At 36.0% G+C, this 23000-nt stretch overlaps 2 protein-coding genes across 4 annotated transcripts in view; one reads left to right on the top strand and one right to left on the bottom strand.

Moving 5' to 3' along the window:
* LOC138715231 (facilitated trehalose transporter Tret1-like) overlaps positions 1-23000 on the top strand; it is a 453955-nt gene that overhangs the window by 27117 nt on the left and 403838 nt on the right. The gene's annotated exons all lie outside the window — the stretch shown is intronic.
* Positions 1-23000, bottom strand: part of LOC138715659 (facilitated trehalose transporter Tret1-like) — a 42749-nt gene that overhangs the window by 9613 nt on the left and 10136 nt on the right. For both annotated transcript variants that reach the window (XM_069848728.1, XM_069848729.1), the window contains exons 2-4: positions 22207-22554; positions 15646-15781; positions 6181-6389 (exon numbers count right to left, since the gene is read on the bottom strand). In XM_069848728.1, coding sequence (XP_069704829.1) covers positions 6181-6389; positions 15646-15781; positions 22207-22554 — 693 coding nt within the window. The remainder of the gene's footprint in view (positions 1-6180; positions 6390-15645; positions 15782-22206; positions 22555-23000) is intronic.

The raw sequence follows: 23000 nt of genomic DNA, 5'->3' as shown, positions 1-23000 counted from the left end.
CTTGTAACGCAATGTCTGATTGTCATTATTTGGATGTTTCTCACTCATTGCTCATAAACAATATTAGTCATGAAGAGATTAAATTAGTACATCACATATTCATTATATGAGGTCTCGCCATCCTCATTGAATATTATCACGACTACTATGAAGTAGTCAATGTATATTATCACCATTAATTCGAGAAAAATTCTTCCCGGCATAGCTGAGTTGATTTTAAAGGAAGGAAGAAAAAAAATTAACAGTCAATGAGCGTTACTTAAAAAATATAAAATAATTAGGTAGAAAACATTGATGAATATGATGGACTTCAATGACATCATCGAAGATCAGTGTGAGCCTATTGCTGTTTAATTAATTTTTTCTTTCTTCTGAAAAATGATTACCTGTACTGTCATATAGGAGGTTTCATAGAAAAAACGACGATGTGATAGATGAAATTAGTGGGAGGTTGAGAGAGTTGGTGTAATGATAGAGGGAACAGAAGTACCCCGAGAAAAATCCTCTGCAGCGCCTGTTTTTTTCACCACAGATTTCATCACGACCTGGCCGGGGATAGAACCCGTGGCGCCTGGATGGAAGACTAGTACGCTAGTGCTTGAGCCGCAGACGCGGCTAACGTGAGTAGGGATGAAGTTACTGAACGTTGTGGAGAATTTACATATCACAACCCTTAAGTGGTGTTTTGAAATTACTTGTGATGTGATAGTAGTTAACTTAAGGCCTGCACTAACATTAATACAGGATAAACACAAAGCAGTTTGACTTCACTAATTGTCTCTATTTGGGAGAGTTAATTATCTTGCTCGATCTGGCAGTCGGTACGAGAATCAAGATGGTTTCATTGAAATGCTTGTTTCTTGCTCTAATATACAGGGACATCATTTTATTTTTACTTCAATTTTTATTGTACCTGAGTTTTTGAATGTACTTCACTCGCACCCCTTCCACTCATGAAGTTCAACCGTCCTCTACACACAGATCCAAGACTGCATATAGTAAACAGCACTGAGTTAGCGAGTATAGTACGTTTCAGAAATATGTTCGCGTTTTCCAGTGACGAAAGAGCTTTCAATATTGAATCATATTTTCGCACAGGTACTGTCCGTTTGCCTACGTCGCATCCCTATTTCCTCCATCTGCTTCTGTCCGCCCCTCTGTAAAAGCTGAGCTGTCTTAGCTCTTTTCTGAAAACATTAATTTCTGTTAGGAATTGGACGTTTACGTAATATTATACAACTGTTTAAAATAACTTAAATAAAAGGGCCTCGTTGTAATTAACTTTCACGTGATTTCCTCCCTTTCTACGATCCTGCGGCAAAACCACTTGGACGGACAATAGATAGCATGTCTGAGTAATTTTATCTTTGCGGGTCGGGCAGAAGTGAAGGTTGAATTTACAGTACGTAAGGTACTCTTTTATAGACTACGTACAAAATAATTTCAACTTGAGTTACTGATACGAAGGACGAAACTGGTAATTGGAATTAGATGCAATAGTCTATAGTGTGATATTATGCACAAAAGAACTGAAGCCTGTATCGAAATGAACGGCCACCATTTAAAAAAAAAAGTGTTCAAATGTCCATATTTTGATTACTGTATTTTTCAATTTAACTTCATTCTCTACATTGTACGCTAATGTGATGTAGACAGTATAATACACACTGCATAATGAACACGTTCGCATGGATAACTCAGTTCGTGAGTAAAAACACTCATTGTTAATACTGTACTGTATTAAGATTAAACAAAAACCTAATGAAAATTATCGAACTCAAAATCGCGATATTTCCTAGTTTACGTAACTACTTTTCTTCCCTCCTATACCTAGTAAAGTGATTTGTTTGTTTTTTACGCCAGTATCATCGAACTGCAATCGTGGAAGGGGTAGCAATCTGTGTTTCCGGTTCTCTAAAGGTATAGCCAGGTTAATATTAAAAATGTTAGTAAAAATAAAATGATGTCCCTGTACAACAACAACAACAAGAAGTACCTACGTTTCTCATGTACTTACTATGTCCGACAAAATGCAAAGAAGATTTTGAAATAATTTTCCATGTGTTAATGATCTTATGTATTCGTTGTACTACATTCTACAATCCTGTTAGGAATTTGTGAGAGTTTGGAAGTACCCAAGACATGCTTGACTCAGGAAACACTAAATAAAATACAGGATTATTCATTTGGGAAGACATAAAATAAAAAGGTGTTAAAATGGGAACTGTTGCTATTTATTGTTAATTGATTTTTACATACATTCTATAAGAATGGAAGTTTTGTCCAAATTAGACCTCAACTTTCCCACTACAGTATTGCGAACACGACACAGTTCATGTCTTGAGGCCAATTCCTCCCATGTGTGGTCTAACATCTCAGGGTAATTTTCGCAAAAGCTGAGGAAATGTGTGCTCTGAAATCATGAATATTCCTGGGTTGCTGTGTATACATATCATTCTTCACAAAACCCCAGAGGAAGAAATCAGGCGATGTTAGATCTGGGGAACATGGAGAACACATAATTGGCCCTCCTCGACCCATCAGTTGTTACCAAATGCGTCATCCAGATAATCATGGATGTTTGTTGCCCAATGAGGTGGTGCACCATCCTGTTGGAAAACCATACCCATGTTGTTTTCCTATTGCAATTGTGGTTCGAAAAAGTTTTTCAACATGTCCAGGTATGGTCCTGATCGAACTGTTTCCTTTACTAAGATAAACGGCCCAAACATATTATAGCGACTTACCGTGCACCAACCATTAACTTTAGGATTAGTTCGTTCCAATTCATATGAGACATGCGGATTTTCACGTCCTATATGATTGCATTATGGGTATTCACTCGCCCACTGACAAGGAATGTTGCATGTTGCTTCGTCAGAACATACCCATCTGTTGAAGCATTTTCTTTATTCGGTCGTTGCTGAGTAACTTTTGTTTCTTATGCGGTAACAATGATGATACAAAACTCCCGTGCTTTAGTATCACATTGAAATTGAAATGAATTTTGTGCGAGATCGTGAGTATTTGCTTGGTTTCCGCACAAAACCAAAACCAATCCGCGGTAAGTCTAAAATTCCACATTCAGTATTCCCAATCTAACACACATAACAATTTCCCTCTTCTTACCGCTTAAGTGACATGTTGATTTTACTGCTTTAGGCTTCTAACATATTATTTTTAGAGACGTTCAATATAGTAATAATTATAAATTGGAAACTTACCACTGCAATTTCACCTAAATTGCACTGTTAATTATTGTTTTTAAATACACTCAGGGACAAAAAAACCGGACACTTCTATATTTGCTTGTATTTTGTTGCCAATTATTTCAAAATGAAACAAAACCAATTTAAACAAAATAATGTTTCATTTAAAACCTTATACGACAACATTTGAAAAAAAAATCTCTGATGAGAAAATTTACAAAAAATTACAAAGGGCGTATAACTATGGCATCGTTTGGCCTAACTGATTTTTCATTTTATGGTGCCTTAAACATTAAAAACTCTTTTTAGTAACGGGTATTACCCCCTCTGGCTTGAATAACAGCATCCATACGTCTTGGCATGCTCTCAATTTGGTTAGCAATGTCTTCTTGAGGAATAAGTTCCCATTCTTCGCCAAGTGCTCGCCTCAACTCTTGTAACGATTCTGGTATCGGTCGTCTATTCTTAACACGCCGTCCCAGCATGTCCCACACGTATTCAATTGGGTTCATGTCTGGACTCCTTGCTGGCCATGGAAGAACATGGATTCCCACTTCTTGGAGATAATCTCCGACCGCATGGGCAATATGCGGCCTGCATTATCATGCATTAAAACAAAATTATCGCCTACAAATTGGCCAAATGGCACAACATGATCAGCCAAACATTCATTTATATACCTATCAGCTGTTAGTCTTCCATTTTCAACAAAAACCAACTCTGTACGAGCACCCGTACACACTCCTGCCCAAACCATCACTCCACCACCTCCATATGGCACATTTTCGGAAATGCAACACTGTGAAAATCGTTCTCCCCTCCTTCTCCAAACTCTTTCACGTCCATCAGGTGAGCACAGATTGAAACGGGACTCTTCGGTGAACAGAGCACAGCTCCACTGTCCATTTCTCCAATCCCTGTGATCATTTGCAAAACGCAGTCTTTCAACTCGATGCATCCTGAGAAGTCTGGGACCAGTTGCAGGTCTACTTGATATCAGTCCACTTGCTTTCAACCTCCTTCTAACTGTTTTGGCCGAAATTGGGCGTCCATGCATGTTAACAAATTGCTGGGCTACACTAGTAGCTGGCAGGTTGTGCTCCCTAAGAACTCTCAACACCATATACCTGTCTTCATTTGGATTTGTAGCTCTTGGACGACCCGAACCTGGTCTTCTGGTATATTCTAGGGTCTCTCTATACCGTTTTATGGCATCATGGGTTGTGCTTCTAGCCATATTCATAACATTTGCAATGTAACGTACACTGCGTCCATCATCGTAAAGGGCTACAGCTCGAGCCACATCTTCAGGTGCATCTTGTTTTAAGACAAATGTTACAACCCCACTTAAACTCAGAAAATGTAAAAATAAAGAAATAACGAATGATAACCATAATGAAGCACAAAATGTTTGAGACAAAATCGTTATAGCTGAGACTCCGAAAGCAAAATTGGAATATTTGGTTGCATTGGCTTGTTTATAAAACAAAAAACAATCAACAATGTATACACGTCTCCATAACAACAGATGGCTACCATAATATTGTATGAGAAGATAATGTTTTGCAAAATACCAGCAAATATTAAAGTGTCCGGTTTTTTTTGTCCCTGAGTGTATTTGCAAAAATAAAATAAACTCTACAATTCCACTAAAGTTACTGCATTCGTGATGCAAGTAACATTAAGGAAGCCGTGAAAAAATCAACAAGATTCCAGACTCATCATAGACTGGGGGAAAAAAAAAGACAGACGTATATCACGGCTTGCTGGAGTATAGTAAACACAGAAAACATTTTAAAGCAACAATGTTGAAGATAGATATTTTTGTTTTACAAATTTGCCGTCATTGAACAGAAACCAAAATGGAGATTGCATTGCAACTAATTAGAAACTCCTCTTTCAGGTATGTAATAAACGATCTTCGCACAAAATAATGTACGATATACGAGCGGTATGTTTTCTTTCAAATCTCGGAAATTAAAAAAGCTCAACTACTATTGTATGAGATCGTGCGTATTTGCTTGGTTTCCGCACAAAACCAATCCGCGGAAAGTCTAAAATGCCACATTCAGTATTCCCAACCTAACACACATAACAATTTCCCTCTTCTTACCGCTTAAGTGACATATTGATTTTACTGCTTTAGGCTGTTAACATATTATTTTTAGAGACGTTCAATATAGTAATAATTATAAATTGGAAACTTACCACTGCAATTTCACCTAAATTGAACTGTTGGTTATTGTTTTTAAATATTTACAAAAATTAAGTAAACTCTACAACTCCACTAAAGTTACTGCGTTCGTGATGCAAGTAATATTAAGGAAGCCGTGAAAAAATCAACAAGATTCCAGACTCATCATAACTGGGGGAAAAAAAAGACAGATGTATATCACGGCTTGCTGGAGTATAGTAAACACAGAAAACATTTTAAAGCAACAATGTTAAAGATAGATATTTTTGTTTTGCAAATTTGCCGTCATTGAACAGAAACCAAGATGGAGATTTCATTGCAACTAATTAGAAATTCCTCTTTCAGGTATGTAATAAACGATCTTCGCACAAAATAATGTACGATACACGAGCGGTATGTTTTCTTTCAATTCTCGGAAATTAAAAAAGTTCAACTACGTTTCGCTTTTTCAAATTTTTCCTCGAACATGAAAACTTCAACATACCGCTCTTGTAACGCATATTACTATTACAGCACCCCGACTGTATATTTATAGTCATTTTATTTTATATCTGTTCAAATGGATCAGACTGTAATACTCGTGTAGAACGTTTTAAGAAGAAGCTGTGTATTTTTCTGTGTAATACAAATTAGTGATAATGTCGAGTGACTATTCAAGAAGTTATTTTGCGAATATCTGGCTGACCGTGTGGCGGAAACCGGTGGTGCAGCCGCGGACAGTAATGGTACCGTTCAGCAGCAGAAAATAAAACAGTGTGACTGTGTATCCACACTTACGAAATTTGCAGGACTGTTGATCCCTCTTCCAAATCCACCCAGCGCTCTCCCCACAAAAAGCAAATGGTGGGAAGAAGCTACAGACATCACTATCCAGCCTATGCAGATAACAAGGGCGGAGACCTGCGCAGAGAGGCGTCTTCCCCATGTATCCAGGATGAAGCCGCTTGACAGGCAGCCGACAGCCGTGCCCATGAGGTATAAGCTGACTGGAAACAAAAGAATCTTTATTATTTTAATAACTTTATTTAATAATCACAAAAACACGATATTCTAAATGCCCTTCTGTAAAACAAAGTTACGCAATATAGGCGTAATCAGAAAGTATCTTATGAATTTAAGACCCTAGGCAGTAATTTCAGATTTTTTTCTTTGGTTTATTTTACATTTTATCAACTTCTGTTTTTATCTAACGTCTGAGTGAGATAAAGGTGTTAATATCAGCAAAATGAGTCCTGGTCTAGCGCCGAAAGTTACATAGTATTTCCTCTTAATGGATTGAAGGAAAACCCCGGAAAAAATCTCAACCAGGTAACTTGTCCCAACCTGGATCTGAACCCGGGCCTGCTCGTTTCACGGTCAGACGTGCTAACCGTTACTCCAAGCGGTAGACTATTTCAGATTATTCTTTACGGGGGAGAAAATTAAACAGTGGGGCGGCGTTTGGTTGGAATAATTAATTATTAATGCGCTACAAGATAATTTTGTATAGTAATGTTTCAATATTGTTATTTATTGGTTTTCATGAATTTTGACTGACTCTGTCCTGCGGAATCGGAATCTCAGTAGATCGGATTGAAGTTAAGTGACTATATTCAGACATTTACGAGAAGCAGAAGGTGTGCGTCCCATTCTTATAACAATGATCGGATGAAAAGCGTAACGTCGTATTCCATCCGAAAGAAATAGGATTTTTCTGATGATATAAGATGTTCGAAAAATTATAAGTTCTTGCTCCTTGCATATAATAAATAATTTAATATAATGTAACCAACAAGTGCTGTAAATAAAAACTGTATTAATTATTTACCTTAATCTGATTTCAATGCCAAAGTATGATGGCAGGACATTTTAAACCGACTATTGAAATAGAGAGCCTACACGTAAATAATAATGATAATGAAGTTAGGTTAAACAGCTTTGCCACATCAGAAGATTTAATTGTGAAAAGCACAACATTCCCGCATCCATAAATTAATATACTTTGACTTCTCAAGATGGATTGACACACAGCCAAATAGATCACATCTTGTTACGTACATAAACGAATACGCACTAGTATATTAGACATTCGATCATTCAGAGGAGCAGACTGTGATTCCGCCCATAATTTGGTAATTGGTGAATTAAGAGAAAGACTATCAGTAGCTAAGCGAGTAGAGCAACAAGTTAATATTATGAGATACAATATTCCAAAATTAAAAGACTAGGAAACTAAGCAAAAATATCAGGTCGAAATTTCAAACAGGTTTGCTGCTTTAGGAAGTTCAGGCGAAGTTGAGAAGAAATTAGATGTTAATAGCGTGTGGAAAAATATCAGAGATAATATCAAAATTGAAACTGAGCAGACCATAGGCAAATATGAAACTAAGAAAAACAAACCGTAGTTTGATGATTGTTGTATGGTAATAGAAGGAAAGGAACAGGCGAAATTGAAATTCTTACAGGATTCAGTCTAGGCGAATGGTGATAATTATTTCAATGAAAGACGGGAAGCAAGTCGTACACTTTGGAACAAAAAGAGATTACTTGAAGGAAAAACTGAAGGGGATAGAAACAAAAAGTAAGAATAAAAACATTAGAGATTTATGTAAGGGCATAAAGGCGTTTAAGAACGGATATCAAGCAAGGGAAACGTCATCAAGGATGAGAATGATGCCTTGCTTGCAGACTCTCATTCCATCCTGAACAGATGGAAGAAATTATTTTGGGCAACTACTAAATGTGTATAGGTCAAATAGAAATGATCGGGACGAAATTCAAATACAAACTGCTGAGTCATTTATACTTGATCTCATATTTTTAAGTCGAAATTGTGATAGAAAAGCTGAAAAAGTACACATCTCCAGGTATTGATCAAATTCCAGCAGAATTAATTCAAGAGAGTGGAAAAACGCATTATTCAGTGAAATTTATAAACTTGTACTTGCTATTGGGAAAAGAAAATTGCACCAGAACAATGGAAGAAGTCCATAATAGTACCTATCTTTAAGAAGGGGGAAAAGACTAGCTGTAGTAACTATCGAGGAATATCACTTTTATTGACGTCATACAAAATTTTTGTCCAATATTCTTTTGAGAAGACTAACTCCATATGTAGATGAAATTATTGGAGATCATCAATGTGGTTTTAGGAGTAATAGATAGACTATTGATCAGATTTTCAGGTTTTTTGTATCCAACAAATATTGGAGAAAAAAATGTTAGTATAAGGGCACAGTACATCAGCTATTCATATATTTAAAAAGGTGTATGACTCGATTAAGAGAGAAGTTTTATACAATATCGTCGTTGTTTCTGCAATATCTCCTATGTGACATATTTATAGATTTACAGATTTTTGCTCTATTAAATAACTTAAATAGTGACACAGCAAATAATAAAATGTCCTATATGTAATTATATTTCTTTCTTTCAAAAATGTAAGAATTCACAATCCCCTATGTAAGGCTGCCATAGGATGAATAAATGTGTTTTTTCCTCCTACTGAAAAATTGTATATTTTGCACATAGGAGTTACTGCAGGAACAACGACGATATTCTTATTGAGTTTGGTATTTCCAAGAAACTAGTTCGATTAATTAAAATGTGTCTCAGTGAAACGTACAGCAGAGTCTGTATAGATCAGTCTCTGTCGGACGCTTTTCCAATTCACTGCGGGCTAAAGCAAGATAATGTTCGTAATATCTGAAGAGAAAGTGATGCATTCCACCGTACAGAAAGACGATTTGACAACAACAGTATCGTACCACCTAGCAGAAATTAAGCCATTTACGGATGCGGGGATTGTTAAGGAGTGCCTTCTAGATCAGGCCTGCAGAACCCGTAAGTAGGGGAAATATGACGTGAGCCTCACTCCACTTCTATTTTTTTTTTCGACCGGCCAAAGGCCGTTTTTCCAAAGTTATCTATTTTTGTTTTCTGTTTGTTTTACCTTTGGTTCCTTTGTTTTTTACTTATACTAATACAATCACAACACCCATGCCCGAGGCGGGACTCGAACCCACAACCCTTCGGACCAAGCGATAGGGACATGCCGTGCCCCTACCGCTTGAGGCATCCGGGCCGGCCTATTGGGGATATGTTCGACTTCCGCGTAGAGTTGTTTACATTCTCTGCCAGTGCAAAGGTCCATCAATGGCGGCATGTAATTTTCAAAAAGGACTGCGATAAATTCATTGTATTTGTAATGCGTTATCTCGTTTCAAGGTTTACAATTGTGCTAGATTTCCTGTCGGTAGTTTCTTTGAGATTTCTTTCCACCTAACCTGCTTTAGATTTTCGAAAACTTTCCTCCTATCATCACCTACGGAAACATAAATTTATAGCATTTAAGTAATGAACCTTGAAAGTCACTATTAATTTCAATTCAAAATGAACACAAAGAGTGACGTCCTTAATTTAACAGTATACGAGTATAAATAAATAATCAATATATAGTTCGTAATAATGAACTTACCCGAAAATTTGTGCATTCCATAATTCTTAATATGGACTTTGTTGAAATATGGTTTAATATTGAAATGACGAGTAGAAATAAATTGGATGGGACACAGTAAACAAGCAATTCTTTCGTCTTCAACAACAAAATAATCATATTCCTTTGGAAGTAGTATTTCTTCATGGGTTTAGATTTTGCCATGTTCCAGTTTTCTTGAAACTGCAGTACGTTTATTGTATGTTTATTTGTTTATTTATTTGTTTGTTTATTTAATTATTTATTTTTTATTTATTTATTTTTTATTTATATATTTATTTATTTTGCTGGAGTGCGTTACAATGTTGAATGACAGCATTGACATCTGGTCATATAGCTATCACTCACGTATCAACGTACAATTTATGTATCGTCCTATTACTAGTAAAACCAGTTAAGACCAGTAATGGAAGTTTTGTAAAAACAGGAATTAAAACTTCATTAATGCACGAAAAACCATAATAAGTTCTTCAAATAAAGTAATTGGTTTGTTGCCTGCATGCAACATTTCGGATTTATTTCATTTTAGTAGAATGCAGAACATGGAAAGACAAGTCGGGGACTTATTTTACACAAAAAGTGGACTTAATCGGCTTTGCTAGTAATAGGATGATATATACATAGGTAGACCTTCTTACATTATATGCACATATACATTTTAAAATTTATTTTACGTGTCTTTTAACTTATTTATTTCCCTCATTCATTTTTCTATTACTTTCTAAAAGTATGTTCCTAAGGATTTTATTATCTGTTCACTTGTAATTCTTGATAGAGTATTGTATACCTGCCGCCGCGAGAATGAATGTTGATGCAGCCGAGCGTAACTAGAACGTCATGACCGCACTGGTAGAAAAGGTGGGTGGGGTAAGAAGGGGTAGTAAGTCAATCGCTCTGAGCAGCTACAGTTCTGCAGGTCTGTTCTAGATGTTTGTGACAATTCCTTTTCTAAATTTCGAAATTCAAAACAGAGTACATGTGAAATAAAACAACAAATCAATCTGCTCGTATTGATATGAGTTTGGAGAGGGGTAGCAGAATCCGCACTTAAACTTCAAAATACCAGTAATATGTATATGTTAATTCCAGAACTTTATATTGAAATAATAATAATAATATAAATAATAATAATAATGATAATGATAATGATAACTTAAATAATTTAATAATTAAAAATCTGCGCATTTTGTTAAACTTAAACACTGTGAAATTTATTGTGGCTCTCGGAAAACTACTCTTTCTCACTTTTGGCTTTCCTCTAGTTCAGCCGTGGCGAGAACGTGACTCGCGAGACATTGTGGCTCGCAGTGATAGCTGTGCATTTCGCTTGCTTCTAACCTCCGCCAAACCCCACCCTCTCACTCACTAGAGTCAAAATCCGTTCCATTTGTATTTGTCTCTGACCTGCGAGTGGCATATGTCTCTCTCGAAACCATGTACGAAAGTTACAAGTAGGATGGGAGGACGCATTTTTTTGCTATCAATATGATGAGAATATTAAATGTATGATTTGTTCACAAGTATTACGAGGAAAACGGTTGTATAACATAAAACGGCATTATACTACATGTTACTGGTCAAACATTAAAAGGTTAAGTGTTATCATCATCATCATCATCATCATCATCATCATCATCATCATAATCTCTGTACGTCGACCCTTTTTCAGCAGATGTACGAATAATGCGATTAGCTCTTCAATTTGAACTCGCTGATTTACTATGTGATGTCAAATGAAAGCTAGATGTAAGGACTTGACAAATGTTGAACTTTCAAATCTTTGCCAAAAAATAAATATCCGAAGCTTCGTTCTTTCACTTGCTCTGTTGAAGCCATGTTCGCTAAAACTTACGTTTGTGAAAAATTATTTTCAACAATGAAAATAGTAAAAACCAAATTTAGATCACGACTGACAGACAAATACCTTCGTGATCAACTACGACTGGCAGTAAGTGACATAATTCCTGATTTTGAAACTTTGTCGCAGAGACATTCTGAAAACATTTAATTTTAGGTTGTGATATCGTTAATTTCTTTCTTCGTTACACGTACTAAACATTAGTTTGTAGCCTTGTACTGTATAAAATTTTATTTAAGTGCTTGACGTAAGGAAAATGAAAATCCGTTAATAAGTCAGACATTTGCTTCACTTCCCCTTCGGGTGTCCGTCTCTCTCCATAGGTGCTATGCACGTTGCAGGTTACACAGTGGCTCGGTGCACGATTACATTTTCGCCACCGCTGCTCTAGTTTGTAGTGACTACTACTAGTTTAGTCTAATAACATATGTGTAAATAAAGGATTTGTCAAGTTATTTATTCAGTTTTTTTAAAGTTAAATTTATGTGAAATAGCTTAAAATTAAACTGGACGACTTAGTTTGGAAATGACTAAAATCGATGAAGGAAAAGTTTGAGTTTGGGGGAATTTCTCCTCGATTCATGCCTGAATTCCTGGCTAGTATCGGTACTAGGAAATTGAAAACGTGTCAGGAAGTGTCATAGTTCATAGACCTTACTATCCAAGGTTGTATCTTGGAAAACTTGATCATGCATCATATAATTAACTTGTCAACCTTGAATATTTCTGTTACAGCCTTCCGCAGAATTTACTGACGACTTCACGACACATGAAATATTGACAGATAAGCTCTGCCTTAATGTTGGAAAGAGACTTTTATCTGAAGTTCATTTTCAGTCGTGCAATGGTCGTTCCAATATTTCTGTGGAACGTGAATTTACATTCTTGTGGAAGTGAATAACATGGTTGAAATGGGAACATTTCCTTCTTAAGTCTTCTTGACACATTTTTTACTCTCTCACAATATTCATTGACATTGATACTTGTATTGTTAGATTTCGAGAGATTGTTAATTCAATACAATGAGTGGTGTAAGGACGTAAACATATGTATATCCATGACGCAATCATCCAACAATCCTCATTAGTAGAGATAGTAGATTTCAGAAACTTCAAATTAAGAATGTAGCACTTAAAAATCAAAGGTATCATTTTATTTATTTTTATTCATTTATTTATTAGATTTATTTCTACTGGCAGAGTTATTTTATTTGAAATATATAGAGAATACTTTACGAATTACGCACTTATGTTTTTATTTATAAGTAAGGTAAATATTGTCGGACTAGCCAATTTTAATTGATTCTAGCATTGATATTATTGTCATCTCAATGAATGATTAATTTTAGTCATTAATAATGATAACTTAATCATTTCAATTAGTAATTTTTGTAATGAATAATTGAGTACAATGGATAATTAATGATTGATCTAATTCTTAATTAATTTTAATTAATAGTTCAATTAATCTTTCATTGGTTCTTATGTAGTTACTGGCAGACAAACTGACATAACTAGAAGCATTAACGCTTTTCGTAAACTCTCAAAGGTGAGCATCGTAATAATACCAAATAAGGGTTCATACTATCTCTTAATAGGACCCCTAGGTATCTCTTATTAGAGAACGGAATAAATAAAAATGAAATAGCTACCAAAGGTCATAAATTATTATCTTCCTTATTAGCAAAGCTCGGAACTTGGGGACTTATGTCTTTGAACGTGGCTAAGCGACTGGACTTAATGTCAACAAACTCCCGCTTCCAGCACGGAGGTACTGTCAGGTCTGCTACAAAAGTGGTTTCTGGCTGCAACAACATATTGATAATATTATGGTAGGTTGAAACACGTAATTTCATAGCATATATAATGAAAATAAACATGAGAAATATATCAAATTTACTGTTCTGCTGTGTACATTTTATTACAGTGTATGACTACGTACATTCGAAGACTTTTCGGTAGCAGACTTAAAATACTAAATGTTTTCACTGTTACTGTTTTCTGTTCGATTTTCAGCAATTGCTAGCTGATCTCGTATCTGAGAAAGATAAGTATATCCTAAATTTTTCTCGAAAATAGTTTTCAATTAGCGTGTCACTAGTAGGGCAAGCCCCTCTACGTTTCGATCCATGGCTATGGACAAACTTTTCTACAATTTGAGGGACTGCAGTGCCTTTCAATGAATTTCGTTTCCAGCACAACTTACAAAATATAAACTCTCCATTCGAAAAAAATAATGTATCTCCTCCGAATTCTCCACGAAATTCTGTATCTTAAATTTAAAACAAAATGTATTTTCAAACTTCTAAATACCCATTCGAAATAACACGTATTTTCTATTTCCTCAAACAGACGTTTACCTTTAATTCTCTGAATGTCATTGGCTTCGATATAACAGTTTCTTCGTCCGTCTTCCTGTCATTAGTTGTGGCCACTTTCTTAGTACACACGACTGTCCCTGAGCACTTGCAGGGTGAGCTTTGTGTACGTTGTACCTGTAACCTTACTCATGCACACGACACACAAGTCCCCAAGTTCCGAGCTTTGCTTATTAGCAATCTACCTTATTATATGCAACATTTTTCCAGCAATTTTACAAAATTAATAATAAATTTATTGTAGCTTACATTAACTGCTGTTCACGTCCTCAACAAAAATCATTAAAAAGTTCAAAGTGTGAAAAATTACTTTGCTTGATCTCAGCTTCGTTGCTTACTTTCAACTGAGGTTAGACAAAGAACACGATGCCTTAGAAGCACAAACATTGATTTCCCATAGTTGTCGAGAGATGGCAAAGTTAACTATGTTAATGTTAACAATGTATCTCTTTTTAGGACCCTGCCGGTAAAGTACCCAAATAAGAGACAGGGTCCTAAGAAGATATACCGGGACATCACTTTATTTTTACTTGCATTTTTATTGTACCTGAGTTTCTGAATGTACTTGTCTCCCACCCCTTTCATTAATGTCCTTGCTAACGTCAGCCACACAAACTTACGGCCGCTGTTGCTTGCAGTGAAGTAAACAGTGTGTTTCAGAAATGTGTTGCATTTTCTATAGAAGAGAGAGCTTATATTATTGAAGTTTATTTTCACACAGGTATGATGTGTAGCATAACTGAATTTATCTGTGTGGACTGAGTACAAGTGAAGATTAGAGTTACTGAAGGTACGGTACCCTATAATATGGTACGGTACTTAACATCATTATTTAAACAAGACTTTTGTTTTACTGTTTGTAGATATGAAGGACGATGATGGAAACTGGAATTACAATATAACCGACTGTGAACAACAGTTTTTTTCGCGCTTTCCTGGTTATATCATTACGGAATATTTTCGTAGAAATGTTATTAATCTGCTAGATAAATTTAGAGCAACAGTGTGTACAGAAAGGAAGAAAAGTATAAGATGGCCAACAAAGGTGACAGAAGATGCTATAGAAGATGTTAGAGAAAAGATGCAGCGAAGTCCTAATAATTCGGTCAAGAAGTTAGCTGTAGAAATTGGGGTTTCTTACGGAAGTGTTCACAAAATTCTGAGGACGAAATTAGGTTAGTAATATACTGAATAAAGTAGACATTACATAATGAATATAACCCACTGAAGAGTTGAGTTTGTGAAAAAAAATTGTTACTACTCTACTGTTTTTTGATAAAATACCGTAAAAGTAATGATCAAACTGAAAATCGTAATACTGTATTTCACTGTAACATAAATGAAACACTACTTTTCTCTCCTCCTATAGCTAGTAAAATGATTTGTTTACATATTGCACTAATAACACCAAACTCCTGTAACAGTGTTTCCGAGTATAGTCAGGTTAATGTTAAAAATGTTGGTAAAAATAAAGTGATATCCCTGTATATCGTGATAACTACTGGATGATTGGTAAACAATATTTGCTTTTACCTATCCAAGATTCAGTCGACTTGTCCACACTAATATCCTCTGCATGCGCCCGAAGTTGAGATAGAAGGATGGTAGAAAATCCTGCCGTTAGGCCGTTACATATTGCTGTCAAATAGGCCACAGTCGCTAGAATTACCTGCAAACATTTGTGACAATTTGAGAATCTTGCAGAGTTCAGCCACTGAAGTTGCTGTAATTCTTTACGAGACAAGCAGATTAGCAGCAAAAATATTAAAGTCTGACAATATATAGGGAATGTCATGGTGGTGTAAGCAGGTTAAAAGCTTCAATTTTTCACAATTATGAAAAGAAGCCGTATGAGAAATATTAACTTTCCAATATCTTCCGTATTACGGAAATTGTAATATACACGGTACATTTTCCCTCTCTTGCTTCATCTGCCAGTCAGTCCATCCAACCGCCTTCCATTCACTGTCGCAGAAATAAATTAAATTAATAAATTCCGAAAACGTCTTGGTCATGGATTCTGTATTTGTAGTTTTTCCTGTGTCTTGAGTTTTGTTCAGTTCGCGATCTAAACCAAAGGTGACAATCTATTTTCTGACTACAATATCCAGCGTGAAAATTCTACCTGAATTTGTTATGGATTATGTCAGTGATGTCAAAGCAAGCGCATTTTTCTGACCTTGACGTCGTGCGCAGGCAGCAAGCGCTAAGTATGGAAAGAGGAAGGGTTGTGTATATGAATAAGCAACCTGTTGGATTAAGAAAACAGTGGTGGTGCACAAACTTCAAACGGAACGTGAAATTTTATGTCGTTATTTCTATATGGCTTCTTTCTGTGTAATATTATCTATATTGTCTGTAAAATAAAAGTACTAACACTGAGTTGTTAATATTGCACTTGTGTTTTAAATCTTAATAACATAATGAGAGTTAAGAAGGAATATTCACTTAAATTCCACAGTAGTATCACATTATACTGTATTAAGTGGATGAAACACATCATTCATAAAGAAAGTGATATTCTAAAGAAAGAGACTGAGTATGACATGATAAGTTGGATTTTATATTGATGGTATCTTTAGCCTTACAAAAGTAATCAATAAACTAATCAAAACAATATTACAAGACAAAGCAAAGTTACCTAGGTACTGTATCTGTTTTAAGTGTAACTAATATTACATAACAAAACTCTTATCACATTATGCTTTTAAGGTGATATTTGTGAGCAACTTCCTATCATCAGAATATTAAATTATTTTCTCTAAATCTGCTGAAGCTATAGAGCTGACATTTTTACAACTCATGGGCACGTATCTTTTGCTCATGATGTAATAGTAGTTGATTTGTTAATTCATTTCCTTGCAAACAATTTCCATGCGAATATTTTCAAAATTTTCAATACACTATCTTCAGTAATACGTAGGCATATATACGGTATATTAGATTTACGAAAACATTCTGCAAGGGTACTAAATATATAGGCATATACCTGAAAATTTCACTTTTCTATACGAAAAGTTGAGAAAATATTTCTTTTGAAGAAAAAAATCAAACTTGTGAAAAATGAGCATTAAAATTAAAACTTACATTCTTATAATGCACTTATACTTCTCAGGCAAATCTAAAAATTAATATGGATACAGTTTTAATAGGTTCTCTTCCCTTTATCTATTGAATCAGTGCTGGCCATCCCTGAATATAGCTCGACCAAGCGGCATATACCACCTCTTTCGTCTGTCTCTTTCCTTTCCGCTGTAAAGCTCTCAGGCTCTCCTGGGCTCTAAAGCGCGCGCTTGCTCCTGTGGGCATCAATTGACATGCCTGGGTTATGTTATGGGAATAGAATTTTGAATTGAATCACACTATAAATTAGTAAAATAACTTAGCTTAACATGTTTCCAAATATTAATAATATAGTGAGATCCATTTATAATTTGAGAGCGGTTACAGCGCGCATCATTGCAGTAAGTTATCGGAACTTACGTCACCTGCTCCCATGTCAGCTCGCTCAAACTTTAGGGGCAGCATCCAGTTATTCTAACACAATGGTTCGGTACAGTATTGAGAAAGTAATTATTTAATTAGATGGGCTACTTACTTACAAAATAAAAACTTGTTAATAATCTATTGGTAAGGTTCGTCAGAGATACCCTGAATCTCCCAAACCAATCAAGTCATATGTTCATGCCTTCATTCAAAAGTGGTGTAATAAGGGTTTGTGTTAAACAAAAAAAAAAATAAAATAAAAATAAGAAGTGTATTGACAGAAAAAAATTAGCCGAAAGCCAGAGAAGACTGCAGTTAGGCCCTCGAAAATTACTTGACGAGATTAGGCCTATCCCAGAAAGTTGGCATCTCATACATAAAATCACATGAAGTCCATCAGCACCCAGGAGTTTGAGTGTGTTTCGAAACTTGTTGGCTAGATTTGGAGACTGTACTCAGTCAAAAGATGATAATTTTCAACATCTTATTTATCGTTAAGTCTCAAAACTGTTGCTTCTCCTTTTATTTTTTTAACAATGCTGTAGGTTGCAAGGGATAGTAAAGTGCATTCCATAACCTCTCCTATCCAAATGCCATCCTCAACCTGCCCGTGGTGCAGCCTGCTTTTACAGATGAGGCTCTGGGGACCGGTTATTGGCGGTATAACCACAACATCATATACAGAGGAAATGCTGTATAGGTGGGAACCCCACCAATTCTACCCCTTCGGGCCGGCAACCCGTTGGACAGTAATTTCATAACTGCTTTCAAATCTCACAATAAGCCTCGGATGAATCGGATTGATAAGTCTATTGACGACAATGACATGGATAAATATATAATAGGATGCGAAACTGCGGTCAGCACCATCTGGCAGTGGGGGGCTGAAATAAGATGATCAGCGCCCAACGTCGTAGTTGGTGAACATTAGAACTACGTGTTGGGTACATTACCCAGAGTTCTCTATTTATCCGTTCGAGACATTGCTCGAGGACTCGACGAGGAGCCATGATGGCAGACAGAAACTTGCTAATAAGTGAACATGAAGTGATATTACGTCTGTGTATAAGCAGTGCATGTTAAACAGTGATGTTTATGGACGTTGTAAAAATAGTGTTGTTCAATGTATTGTAAAGTAACAGTAATATAATAAATTGAACTAAGTAGTTCTTGCAGACTTTTCAATTGCGCTGTACAATAAATACCCAAAGAATACAATCCCAATTATCTAACCTTTTGCTTTATTTTTTTTGTCTGTGTCTGGTTATATTTTAATTGGGTAGTCTAAAATAGATCGTATCTTTTATCTTCCTGTTGGCTCCGGTAAGAATTTTCAGTAGAAGCTGCTGTGAGGAATAAAAATGTAAATGTTTTATTTTAAATTGGGTTAGTTTTGAATATCGATGAGGGTGGGAGGGAATACTTTCTGCACAGTTTAACATTTTCGTCATCAGGTGCGCTGCTAAATGCATGGAGTAATTACTCTTTTCGCTACTTGGTGCGCTGCTAGATGTAATAACGCCCCTCCCTCTAACAGGTGGCAGCAAGATCATTTTCTACAACAGCGCCTCTAGTGTGTGTTACGGGAAAGTCGGTAAGTTTCGCATCCTATTATATATTCATCCATGACAATGGCAAGGCTAAGGACAGTTCTTGGAAAAGTGAAAATATTCTTAAACTGGCAACATGGAATGTACAGGGTATATTTCACAAGGATGGGCCTTCTGCGGAAAATACCCTGTGCCTAGCAAAATATTAGTATTAGTAGTATTAGTATTTATTTATTTAACCTGGTAGAGATAAGGCCGTCAGGCCTTCTCTGCCCCTCTACCAGGAGATTCCAACTATAATATGGACAATAAAATTACAATTAGTATTAAATTTATAATTACAATTACAAATAACATTACAATTAGTATTAAATTTACAATTACAATTACAATAAAATCAAAGTGCGAAAAGATTACCTGACTAATTAAAGCTAGATAATTTATCATAGAGAAACAAAGAATATTTTATATTTACTGAATTACGAATTAAATCTAGAATAACAAAATTGTATAGAAATTAAATTGCTGAATATTGAAATATTTTGTGATAGATTAAAGAAACTATTTACAAGAAATCAATTACTGACCAAGTGCCTAGTAAGTTTTCGTTTGAATTCAATTTTATTTCGACAGTCCCTGATGCTAGCAGGTAGCGAATTCCAGAGTCTTGGCAGGGCTATTGTGAAAGAAGATGAGTATGAGGAGGTGCGATGGGATGGTATTGTTAGTATTGTTTCATGACGAGAGAGTGTGTTCAGATTATGGTGGGAAGAAAGGTAAGTGAAGCGAGACGACAGGTACGAAGGAATAGAAGAGTTGAAGATTTCGAAGAGAAAGAGAAGTGAATGTAAATTTCTTTTCTTATCTAGTTTAAGCCAACCTATTGCTTCCAGGGATGGGGTGATATGATCATATTTACGAACATTGCTTACAAAACGTACACACAAATTATGAGCACGTTGAAGTTTAATTTTGTTGTCGCTGGAGAGGTCAGTCAGTAAAATGTCCGCATAGTCGAAAAAGGGAAATACAAGTGTCTGCACAAGGGACTTTTTTAAGCAAGAGGGGAGATGAACATTCATCCTTTTAGTACATGGATAATAGAATATACTTTTCTACAGGTTTCTGTGATTTGCATGTCCCAGTTGAGATTATTATCCATGTGAATGCCAAGATTCTTTACTGAAGAACTGAAAGGGATATGCACTGTACTTACTTTAACGGGGGAAATGTCGAGGTGTTTTACAGCGTCGGTTTGCCGTTTGTGTCCTAATATAATTGCTTGTGTCTTTCCAGGATTGATTTTAAGATGGAGTTTCTTTGTCCACGTCACAATCGAGTCAATGTCTTCGTTCAATTAATCTATAGCGTCATTTACTCTGTCTAAGCGGGAAGAGATGTAGCATTGAAGGTCGTCACCATACAAGTGATAGTTACAATGCCTTACAAGAGATGTAATATCATTGACACATATTGTGAACAACAATGGTCCGAGTACCGACCCCTGTGGTATACCTGATGTTATGTCAAGCCAGGAGGAGCTTCGATTCCCGGATACAACACATTGTTGTCTTTCCCGTAAGTAGGATTCGAACCAACGCACAGCAGTCTCTGACAAATACATATTTCTCAATTTGTGGGTTAGCAGGTCAAAATTTACAGAGTTGAAAGCTTTGCTAAGGTCAAGAAGTGTTAGTATTGTTACTTTATTAGAGTCGATTGCTTCACGAATGTCTTCGGTCACTTTAAGTAGAGCAGTGCTTGTGTTGTGTCCAGCTCTGAAACCTGACTGATACTTGTCGAATAGTTTGTGTTCGTTCATGTAGTTAGTAATTTGTCTATGTACGATTCTTTCCAGTGCTTTTGAAATGACTGGCAGGATACTTATTGGTCTATAGTCGTTCGGGTCGGTGGGAACTTTGACTTTTGGAAAAGGAAGAACGAAAGCTTGCTTCCATATTTTAGGGAAAGTTGAAGTGATTAAGGAACTATTGAATATATGTGCAATCGTAGGTATTACTATCTCTTGTATTTTCTGTATAAGTATTATGCTAATGTTGTCCGGCCCTTCGGCTTTCGTCTTGATGCGTCGGATGGCTTTCATTACGTCAATGGGAGTGACGTCGGTAAAATAGAGTTTGTCTCGAGTTGGGGGAACTGAGTCAGGCAAAACTGTGTCTTGTTTCGTTGTGTCGTTTAAGCTCGGGTCCTTTACAAAGTATTCGTTCAAGCGATCAAGTGGGATGGGAATTTCTGCTTGTTCATTAGCCCTTCCAATATGTTTAGATTCAAAAATATTAGAAAGTATAAATTATTTTACATATCTCGGATACACATTATCTTTTTTCGATGAAGTAGATGTTTCACAGAAAATATCTAAATACACTAAAACAATGGGGATAATTAACACTATTATGAAACCTTCCCTAGCACAAAGGCGTACTCGAATTCGCCTTTACAAGACCTTGGCGAGACCTGTACTTTGTTACGGCAGTGAGGCATTGACATTGAGGAAGAAAGACGAAAGCTGAATAACGGCTAATGAAATGAAATTTATGAGATACACAGCGGGATATACGAAATTGGATCACAAACGCAATGAAGATGTAATGGAAGAATTACAACTAGAACCTGTAATTAATCACGTAAAACATTATCATCTGCATCGCATGCATAGAGACAGAATCCCAAAAGTCATGCTCCACTATCGTCCAAACGGGAAGATATCTCTCGGTCGTCCAAAAAAGCGCTGGATGGAAAATTCAACTGTGAGATCGTAACAGGCCATTTGACCTAATACTTGCAGGGAAGAAGAAGAACAACAACAACAACAATGCTGTATCAACTACTAGATTATTAAATCTAGCATCTATGAGATTTATGATAATGAGATGGTATTTTGCGAATGAGTCCGAGGATTCGCCATGGATTACCTGGCATTCGCCTTACGGTGGAAGAAAACCTCGCCTAATCAGTCGAACAATATACAGAATTTTCTCACCAGATTGTTTTAGGCCTATTCTAGATTCATTCATGTCTGTTTGGTTTTGTTACTTACTTGAGGTAGAAGCGGGCGGCGTCTATTTTTAACTTCATTTCCAAATGGAGTGGTATCATTCGTTGCAGCTTCAATTTCAATTGGAGTGGTACCATTTATTGCAGATTGATTTTCTAATGGAATGATATCATTCATTGTAGCTTCATTTTCTAATGACGTGGTACCATTCATTGTAGTTTTGTTTATTGAAGTGATATAATTCATTGCATCATCTTCGTTTTCTATCGGAATGGTATAATTAATTGTAGCTTCACTTTCTGCTGGAATGGTATCATTCTTTACAGTTTTATTTTCTATTGGTACGCTATTAATCATTACTATCCCACACAATCGTTTTTCCAATTTTTCCTAAGGATAAATAATACAATATTAGAACAGAGATAGCAGTACGATACAAAATATCTTAAATAAAATTAATACAACGACAACAAATCGTTTTTAAGGAACCTGCAGGTTCATCGCCGCCCTCACATAAGCCCGCTGTCGGTCTCTATCCTTAGCAAGATTAATCCAGTCTCTATCATCATAGCCCACCTCCCTCAAATCCATTTTAATATTATCCTCCCATCTACGTCTTGGCCTCCCCAAAGACCTTTTTTCCTTCCGGTCTCCCAACTAACACTCTATATGTATTTCTGGATTCGCCCATACGTGCTACATGCCCTGCCCATCTCAAACCTCTGGATTTAATGTTCCTAATTGTACGGTGAAAAATATAATGCGTGCAGTTCTGCGTTGTGTAACTTTCTCCAGTCTCCTGTAACTTCATCCCTTCTTCTTCTTCTTCTTCTTCT

Source organism: Periplaneta americana, chromosome 15 (assembly GCF_040183065.1).
Source record: "Periplaneta americana isolate PAMFEO1 chromosome 15, P.americana_PAMFEO1_priV1, whole genome shotgun sequence".
NCBI classification, from domain to species: domain Eukaryota; kingdom Metazoa; phylum Arthropoda; class Insecta; order Blattodea; family Blattidae; genus Periplaneta; species Periplaneta americana.
This window is presented reverse-complemented; position numbering and strand designations above follow the sequence as displayed.